The sequence below is a fragment of the Leptodactylus fuscus genome, chromosome 1 (genome assembly GCF_031893055.1).
Source record: "Leptodactylus fuscus isolate aLepFus1 chromosome 1, aLepFus1.hap2, whole genome shotgun sequence".
Taxonomy (NCBI): domain Eukaryota; kingdom Metazoa; phylum Chordata; class Amphibia; order Anura; family Leptodactylidae; genus Leptodactylus; species Leptodactylus fuscus.
Window position 1 is genome coordinate 327,141,009 of NC_134265.1, and position 9,809 is coordinate 327,150,817.

At 40.1% G+C, this 9,809-nt stretch overlaps 1 protein-coding gene across 1 annotated transcript; it reads right to left on the reverse strand.

Moving 5' to 3' along the window:
- Nucleotides 1-1,399: 1,399 nt before the first annotated feature.
- Nucleotides 1,400-3,863, reverse strand: LOC142196076 (protein S100-P-like). Its single transcript, XM_075266275.1, has 2 exons — nt 3,689-3,863; nt 1,400-1,594 (listed from the first exon to the last, which is right to left on the reverse strand). The coding sequence occupies exons 1-2, from the start codon at nt 3,824-3,826 to the stop codon at nt 1,466-1,468; spliced, it is 267 nt and encodes an 88-aa protein (XP_075122376.1). The 5' UTR covers nt 3,827-3,863; the 3' UTR covers nt 1,400-1,465.
- Between the last annotated feature and the right edge of the window lie 5,946 nt (nt 3,864-9,809).

Sequence of the window (9,809 nt, forward strand, 5' to 3'; positions counted from 1 at the left end):
GAAATGGAGTGAGTGATATTTCAGTGGTTTCAGTTTCTGGAGTAGGCCACATATTTATCTATTTATTTATATTATACATTTCCATATCCACCTGTCCAATATTTTACTGTTTTGACTGTGGATAGTTTGTGTATAGATATCATTTGGAACTTGATATGCCTGTTGCATCTGCAATTATGTACTTAATTGCATGGTATTATGCATGACATTTATTCATGTTTTGACCCGCCTTGTATGTTTCTCTGGTGTTGAGCTGTTTGTTTCATGTCCCTACCTATCTGCTGTTATTTTATGATATATGACTAATAAATATTTGGTATTTTACTTGTTACTGTTTATTTGATTATGGCCACATATCTTTGGTTGTTGTGGTGTTTGATTGCTACTTTTGTGGCCTATTGGTATTGATACACGAGGAAACGTTTTGTGTGTTGTTTACACTTACAACTTGCTTGGTTTCTGCCTTTGACTCAGCCCAGGCCGGCACAATTGCTCCCTAGATCCCAAAATATCAGTGGGAGGATCAATATAACATTCTGAGTCAATGTTTTAGTTTCTTCTATGGATGAAATTAAAGTAAAGGGCAATGGTTGACATACCACTAGCCAATATGAAGCAAGGTGTTGTCCCGTATGTGATACTGGCCAGAGCTTTAGCCATAGACCTTATAAACTCTCTAAAACACTGGATTGACCAGATAAGGGAACCTAAAAAAAACAAAAACAAAAAAAAAAACTCTGGGAAAATATGCATGAGTTGCAATGCCTATAAATAAAATGGAGTCGGGATACAATTTCTAGACCCCTAGTAACCCCATCTCCACACCAAACTATAGAATTGCTAACTACATAACTAAGTGTTAAAGGGATTTCCAGAACACACAAACCCCACTGGTGGCCGGGGAAGGTGTGAAATGAAAAAAAGAAGTTATACTCACAATCCCCAATGCTCCATTCGGGTGATGTGTCCCTGTTCCCTCTGGTGTTAAGACGGGAACTACTGAGGTTCATGTCATTGATCAATCCCATAAGAGGTCACAGTGAAATCACCGGTACCATATATGTGATCACTCAGGGCTGTGATCGGTCACAGTAGTCAGGGGAGCCTCAGCATCAGCACTTATTTTTATTTCTCTAGCCACAAGTGGGGTTTCAGTTTTTTCTGAAAGCACTTAATCACCATTGACCTCGAGGGATATTAGGCATTAGCCCATACACATCCTAGATCACCATATATGATGTTGTGATGTTACCAGCTTGTGCCTGTCTCCACCTTATATTCCTTTCTTGGGCGCCGCCCAGAGAGCTAAAGCTTCTTCTGTGCCTTATCCAAAACCTATGTGCCAAATCTTATATAATATTAACCCCTTATCGCCCTAACAAAATAAATACAAAAGAAATAAAATACAGAACTTTATTAGTCAATAGCAGATTGTTTAAAATAATTATTTTTTTGGCTTGCTTGGTCATCTGGAATGTGCTCGAAAGGTGAGCGCACTAACTAAGATAAGAAATTCCTTAAAATCCACTTCATCATCTCCATTATCATCCAGATCCTTCATGAGTTTGTCACAATCGTCTTTGCTTTTTGCTTTCTAAAAGAAATTAGAAAATGTATTAGCATCGAGGACTGTGGCCAGTTATTTCAGGTGACAATTGAAACAGAACAGAGAACACAATAGACTTGAAAAGCTGAATTTGAAAATTCCCAAACTGTAATATTAGAAATCTTCTCTACACTACATAGTATTGTGGAACAGTCTATATATTTGAAGATTCTATACAAGGTTCTTTAGAGTAATCACTCTAAACTCATTGGGACATTGAAAATGTTGCAAAAAGATACAATTCAAGGCAATTAAACCAATGCACCTAAAATAAAAATGTGAAGCAATTTAATAAATAATCTTGATTAAAAATGTACTACTGCTTTTGGTCCACAGCTCCTATGCAATAATGAGTGTTTCCATGGATACAGACTTCATATAGGCTTTGTGTAGTCTGACCCTGCACTCATATCAGCAAGGAGTAGGGGACAGATAGAAGGGATTTTATATTAACATGTGGAAATGTCAATAGTTCATTCTTGTCACTTAACACATTTAAGAGAAATGTAAATCCCATCAATATTTGGTGTGACCTTTGCCTTTTGGTGGAGAATGATATGGCCCCCACAGATATAGCCCTGATCTCATCATTATCCAGTCTGTCTGGGATTACATGAAGAGCCAGAAGGATTGGAGCAAGCCTACATACACAGAAGATCTGGGCTTAGTTCTCCAAGATGGCGGGAACAACCTCCCTGACGATTTCCTTCAAAAACTGTCTACAAGTGTACTGAGAAGAAGATGCTGTTTTGTATATATATCCACACGTGTTTTTTGTCACAATTTTGCCACAACTGCAGTCTTTGAGAGTTCTTAATACATTTACTTCTAGGAACATATTTCTGGAACTGTAATTGGAATCTCTCTCTGTTCCCAATCATGACAGCGACTGCAGCAAAACCACATTAAAAAACTCATCTCATTCCCTGAAGGCACATCGGTGGTCATAATAGTGAAGCAAAATGGGATATACACATTGGGTGTTATATATACAAAGGTCAAGTTCAATGGACTGTGACAATGGAGCAATGCCATGTGCTCGGGACCTTAGAATAGCTGTGTTCCGAATTTAGTGTCAGACCTTAGCTTCTAGAGAAAAGATGAAATTTATATTTTGAAGAAATACTGCCAAACACAGACCGCCTCTATATGGCTCAGTTATCACTTTCCACCAAAAACAGATCTCGAAGGAGGAAACAAGTGAAATCATTATATATCGTTATTGTGTAGCATCCTAATAAAAATGGATGTGTAATTCTGAAAACGTGTCATAAAAAAATTATCAGCATTGTGCTTTACTTGTGTTTGTTCCAAAACGTAACAGAATATAGATCTAATATTGGAAAAGTTTGATCACTTCTCGTCTATAGTCTCTATGCCAGTGAAAATACATAAGCTGCTATATGTGCCAATCTATACTGTTCTGACGGGATCCTTACTGAAAGGGGCTCTATCACTGGGAAAAGTCATTTTTATCTAAGCACATGCTTGCATAGGCTTTAGAAAGTCTATTCCACACTTACCTTTAGTATGTAGATTGCCTCAGTGGTCTCTGAATAAGTCCGTTTTTATTCATATGCTAATGAGCCTCCAGCCAGCTCAGGAAGTTCCCAGCAGCCTCCTCTCTCCTATTATCTTCTATGTGTGTGAAGCAAACAGGAAGCTGAGTCATCATCAGCAGCAGGAGCAGTCTCCCATAGAAAACAATAGGAGAAGTGTGCACCATCTATCGTGCACCAGTCTAATTAGCATATGAATAAAAATGGACTCATTCAGAAACCACTGAGGCAATCTACATACTATAGGTAGGTGTGGAATAGACGTTCTAAAGGCTATGCAGAGGTGTGATTAGTTAAAAATGACTTTTCCTAGTGATAGAGCCCCTTTAAAGATACCCTGAATTATCCATTATTAATAGCTATTTAAACAATTCTCTATTATATCCCATAGTCTTGGTTCATAGAACCTGCAGCTTTATACATTCACTGTCCTTATTTTAGGGAGTTACCAAAGTACAACATATAATACAAAGAGTGTGTGATAACTAAGTATATTTCTATTGTATATAAATTAATATCTCACCCTCATGATCTCAGGTAGCTCCTTCTCCATCAGAGTCTTCAGTTCCCCTTTGGTTAGAGTGTCCTTCTTGCCCTCGGTACAGGAATATTTGTCAAAAACATTCATGATTAAACAAATGGCGGTCTCCAGCTCAGTCATAGTTAGAAGTGATGTCGGCTCCTCGGCTTATCCAGGCAGCTTGTTATAGGCAGAATGTAATGTAAGGACAGAGCTGAGACTTATATAGGGATTGCGACACATCTTTATGGCAAAGAACAAATATTAATTACTAAGTGAATATTAAACTGGGTGTAACAACCACACAAATGACTACAATAAATACTCTCTTTACAATTACAATTCATATCTCTGTTAGTAAAGATGACTCATTTTTACTTACTCCATAGTGATTTCACTGGGGAATTAACCCCTTAGTGACCAGCCTGTTTTGGACCTTAATGACCAAGCCAAATTTTGGAAATTTGCCCTGTGTGACTTTATCAGTGAATAATTCTGTAACAGTATAGCGCATCCAAGCGATTCTGATATTGTTTTTTCGTGACATGTTGTACTTTACTGAGAAGGTAAAATTAGACTGATATAACTTGCGTAAATTTATTTAAAAACTCTTTTGAATTTTGAAATTTTGAAAATTTTTCAATGTTTTCCATTTTTAGCTGCGATATCTCACATATACACAATAATACAGGGCAAAAAAGTTAGTAGTTATATACTTCCAAATGTTCCTTTTGTGTTTCAAGCATATTTGAAATAATTTTAGCATATTTGAGTAACTTAGACAATTTACAAGTTTATCAAGTTTATAAGCAAATTTTGGAAATTTTGAGTTTGTCATATTTTCCTGTACCAAGATATGTTTGCAGACAGGAATAGGTGGCATAATGACAGAAACTCCCATTAAATGACCCAATTTGTAAAACTAGACCCCTTCAGGTATTCCTTGTGGGGTATATTGAGCATTTTGATCAAACAAATATTGTTTTGCAAGAATTATTACAAATGATGAAAAAAATTACATTTTCATTTTCTTCAAATATATGTAATTTTAAAGCCAGTTTTTTTGCACACAACACATCAAAAAGAAGAAACACACCCCAAAATACATCACCCCACTTCTCCCGTGTTAAAAAATGTCAATTTTTTGGCCTTAGTCCTATGTACACACATATAGTAGGGCCTAAGAGGTAGGGAGGGCCAATTGGATTTCAAAACACAAATTTTGCTTGCAGATATTTTAGGCCCATTGCACATTCAAACAAGATTTGAGTTACCAAAGCAATTGAAAACCCCCATAAATGACCCCATTTTATAAACTAGACCCCTTAGGGTATTCATTGAGGGGTATAGAGAGTACTTTGACACCATAAGTTTTGAGAAAATTTGCGTCAAACCAAAAAAAAATCATATTTTTTACACAAGTGTCATTTTATAGGCAGTTTTTTTGCACATAACACATGAAAATGAAGAAAAACACCCCAAAATAGATTACTCCATTTCTCCCGTGGTCAAAAATGTACACTTTGTGGCCTTAATCCCATGTACGGACGCACAGTAGGGCCCAAAAAGAAGGGAGCACCAACTGGATTTCAAGACACAATTTTTGCTTCCAAATGTTTCAGGCCCATTGCTCATTTAAACAAGATTTGAGTTACCAAAATAATTGAAACCCCCCATAAATGACCCCATTTTATAAACTAGACCCCTTAAGGCAGACCTGGGCAAAGTCCGGCCCCCGGGCCATATCCGGCCCTCTGAATGATTCAGTCCGGCCCACACAGCTTTGACTAGGGAGGCGTGTCTGGGGGGGGGCGTGTCTAGTGGGCGTGTCTTAGTGCCGGCCGAAGATGGAGATGTGGAGCGTGTCATAAAGTACTGAGAGATGTAAGGTGAGCTGCAGGCTGGAGAGAGAGAGAGTGTGTGTGTCTATATGTGTGTGTGTGTGTGTGTCTATATCTGTCTGTCTGTCTGTCTGTACGTCTGTGTGTGTCTCAGTAACCTAGGGGCAGAGATGGAAGGGGAATGTTATACTAGGGCAGAGATGGCAGATGGAGGGGGGACATGAAACTGGGGGAGAGATGGAGGGGGGGACATGAAATGGGGAAAATAAAGGGGGATATGAAACTGAGGGAGAAATGGAGGGGGGGGACATGAAATTGGGGGTAGATGAAGAGGGTACTTAGACTGGGGGGACATTAAACCGTGGAGGTAGCTGTAGGGGGACCTGTCTGCCTCTAGTTGCCCCCAGTTTAATGTCACCCTCCAGCTACCCCTACGGTTTAATTTCTGCTTCCCAATTTTAATGTCCCCCTCTAGTTGCCCCCAGTTTCATGTCCCGCACCAGCTGTCAATTTATTTCCCCCCTCCAACTACCCCCACTGTTTAATGTCCCCCTCCGGCTGTCCCAGCTTCATGTCCCCTCTAGTTTCCACCAGTTTATACTGGAGCACCAGGTCAGGGACTTAATACTGTGGGGCAGTTGGAAGGGAACATTATAATGTGGGGGCATATAGTGTACGGTTGACTGTAGGAGGATTGTACTGTGTGGGGGCACATGGAAAGATGATTGGTAATGGGCGAGGTCAACGTAGAAGTGGGTGGAGCCTAAATTTGCCGTGGCACGGCCCTCTAGCATAGTTTCAATTTCTTATGTGGCCCCATGGGAAAATTAATTGCCCACCCCTGCCTTAAGGTATTCATTGAGGGGTATAGTGAGTATTTTGACCCCATAGGTTTTAAAAGAATTTGCGTCAAACAAAAAATTCTCATATTTTTTACACAAAAGAGTCATTTTAAAGGCAGTTTTTTTGCACATAACACATGAAAATGAAGAAAAACACCCCAAAATAGATGGCCCCATTTCTCCCATGTTCAAAAATGTACACTTTGTGGCCTTAATCCTATGTACGGACGCACGGTAGGGCCCAAAGAGATGGGAGCACCAACTGGATTTCAAGACACAAATTTTGCTTGCAGATATTTTAGGCCCATTGCACAGTCAAACAAGATTTGAGTTACCAAAACAATTGAAACCCCCCATAAATGACCCCATTTTATAAACTAGACCCCTTAAGGTATTCATTGAGGGGTATAGTGATCATTTTGACCCTATAGCCATTTCACAGATTTTACTAACTTAGGGATGTGTAGGTTAAAAATGACTAAAATGTTCCTTTATCCCCAAAGTTTTCATTTTCATAAGGGGTTAAAGGAGAGAAAGACCCCCACAGTTTGTTACACAATTTCTCCTGAACACGGCAATACCCCATATGTGGCCATAATCTGCTGTATGGGGACATGGTGGGGGTCAGAATGGGAAGAGCGCTATTTGGTTTTTGGAGGGCAGATTTTGCTGGAATAGTTTTCAGGTGCCATGTCGTATTTGCAGAGCCCCTAAAGTATCAATACAATGGAAACCCCTCAAATGTGACCCCATTTTAAAAACTACACCCATCAAGGAATGTATCAAGGGGTATTATCATTTTGAGCCTAAAAATGCTTCCCAAAAATTAATGTACAAAATGAAAATTGAAATTTTTAAAGAAATCTGCCATCTCGGTGCCCAATACGTTGCACCCACTTTGTGTTGTCAGAGACCTGCACTCCTAAAACTATCAAGGGGCCATCCCGAGGGGCAAAAAATTATACATGTCGGTGTAAACTGCTGCTTGGGCACACAGCAGGGCTCAGAAGGGAAGGAGCACTGCGCTTTTTAGCTTTTGGGGTACAGAGTTAGAGGGACTTTCGGGGCGCCATGTTGTTTTTGCAGAGCCCTGGAGGTGACAGTACACTGGAATTCACCAAGAAGTGACCCCATTTTGTAGGGGAAATTTTAGGGTCTCGGCAAATATGACATGGTGTCCAAACACCAACAATCTAAATCTGTACTCCAAAAGCACATAGCGCTCCTTCACATCTGCACCCTGCTGTGTACCCAAATGGCAGTGTATGCCCACATGTATGACACTGGTGTACCCCGGACTTAATGCCATATGTGGGTAGAAAGGCTGTTTGGGCACAGCCGGGCACAGAAGGGAAGGAGCGCTATTTTGGTTTTTGGAGCACAGTTTGGTTTTTGGACGTCACTTTTGCAAAGCCCCTGAATTGCCAATAAAGTGGAATCTGTAGACATGTCACCCCATTTTGGACACTGCCCCACAGATGGGATTTATCAAGTGGTGTAGCGAGCATTTTTAACCCTTGAGTGTTGCATTTATTTGGTTTCCAGAAATGAAATTGCGGCTGATAATGAGAAGTTAAAAATGAAGTTTTCCAGAGAGTCGCCATTTCAGTATCTGATATGTTGTGCCCGACTTATGTCAGCAGAGATACACACTCCAAACACTGGTAAGCGGGTATCCTGGGCACAACAGCTTTTAGAGCGTTCATCTCTGATACAAGTCGGGCACAACATATTACGCACTGAAATGACGGATTCCTGGAAAAATGGTCATTTTCACCTCTCACAATCAGCTTTGTATTCATTTATGGATAATAAGTTATAGCAACATTTGGGGGTTAAAAATGCTCTCTGTACCCCTGGAGAAATCCTTCAGGGGTGTAGTTTCCAAAATAAGGTCTCATATCAGGGGATTCCACTTTACTGGCGTTTCAGCTCTGCAAAAGTGTCATGGCATCCAAAAACCAAAAAGTCTGTGTTCCAAAACCCCAATAACCCTTCTTCCCTTCTGTGTCCGGCTGTGCCCTAATATCAGTTTATTCCCACATATGACATTACGTCCGTTATCCCGGGTACACCAGTGTCATACATGTGGCATAAACTGCAGTTTGGGCGCACAGCAGGGCGCAGAAGGGAAGGAGCGCGATGCAGCTTTTGGAGTACAGATTCAGATGTTTGGTATCCGGACGCCATGTCATGTTTGTAGAGCCTATAACGTACCAGAAAACTTGATTCCCCAAAGGAGTGACCCCATTTTGAAAACTGAACCCCTCAAAGAATTAAAAATATTGTCTAAAAAAGACAGGATGATAACGAATGCAATAAATATTTATTAAAAATGCATAATACAACAACAGTTGTTACAATTAATTTCATATAAATTAAAAAGGGAGGAACAACCCCAGACAGATATCAGTAATAATAACAACCAGGTAGTGGGTGGCAAATATATATTGGTAAGGCATTAAATAAACTAACCAAGCAAGGTAAAATGTGGCAATTGCAACATACAAATAAACACTCAGTGCAAAATATATGTGAAGGCACACAGTGCTAAACAGTTATTGTAATATACCCCAAAAGAAACACCATAATACATCATGATACATAGCAAAGGGATCCACCAGTGTAACCAATATAATAAAGCCCACACAAAACCAAGCAGGAAAAAATAATGAATAAAAAGTAGCCAATGCCTACCCACAGGACCTGGACACCCGACGCGCGTTTCGCCTCGCACAGGCTTCGTCAGGGGATATTTCTTACCCTGTCATAACGGGCTTTATGTAGTATAAGTCTAACTCACTGATTGGCCGTTGTAACAAATTAATCATTGGTGTCAGCGGTGCTGCCGAATGAAGTGCGTGCGCGCGCATGCGCGATACTAAGAAAGACATCGCGAGAAACATTGGTGTCAGCGGCGCTGCCGGATCAGAATGTATGCGCACGCATGCGCGATACTCAAAAAAGACATTGCGAGAACCAGAAGTGTAGAGTCACGAAAACAAAGGAAGTCGAGTGCGCATGCGCGCATCACAGCAAGAACGACCGAGACCAAGACCACTAAGAGACAAATGCGCATGCGCGCATTGCGGCAGCAAGATAGAATAACGCCGCCGAATAAAGAAAAACACGCCCACATATGGCCAGCAAGAGCCGTGATGGTAATAAACCACAGAAGGGGCAAAACTGTATATAGTATCTCAATAAAGAATATATACAATATGACCTAAGAAGCACACTGGAAAGGTGCTAGTACAAGGACATAGGTATATAGAATACGGCCAAACACACATATAAACATAAAGACAACGAAAAAGACGCACAGTGTGAATAGTGACACAAATAAAGACAAATAATTATGGACACAAAGACAAACAGTAAATAATAAATGATAATGGTGTAAAGTGAAAAAAGTGAATAAAAGTGCAAAGTGCAAAGTGA

Coding starts and splice junctions, on each gene's coding strand:
- LOC142196076 (XM_075266275.1), bottom strand. CDS start 3,826: ATGACTGAGCTGGAGACCGCCATTTGTTTAATCATGAATGTTTTTGAC. Junction 1,595..3,688: donor AGCTACCTGAGATCATGAGG/GTGAGATATTAA, acceptor AATTTCTTTTAG/AAAGCAAAAAGCAAAGACGA.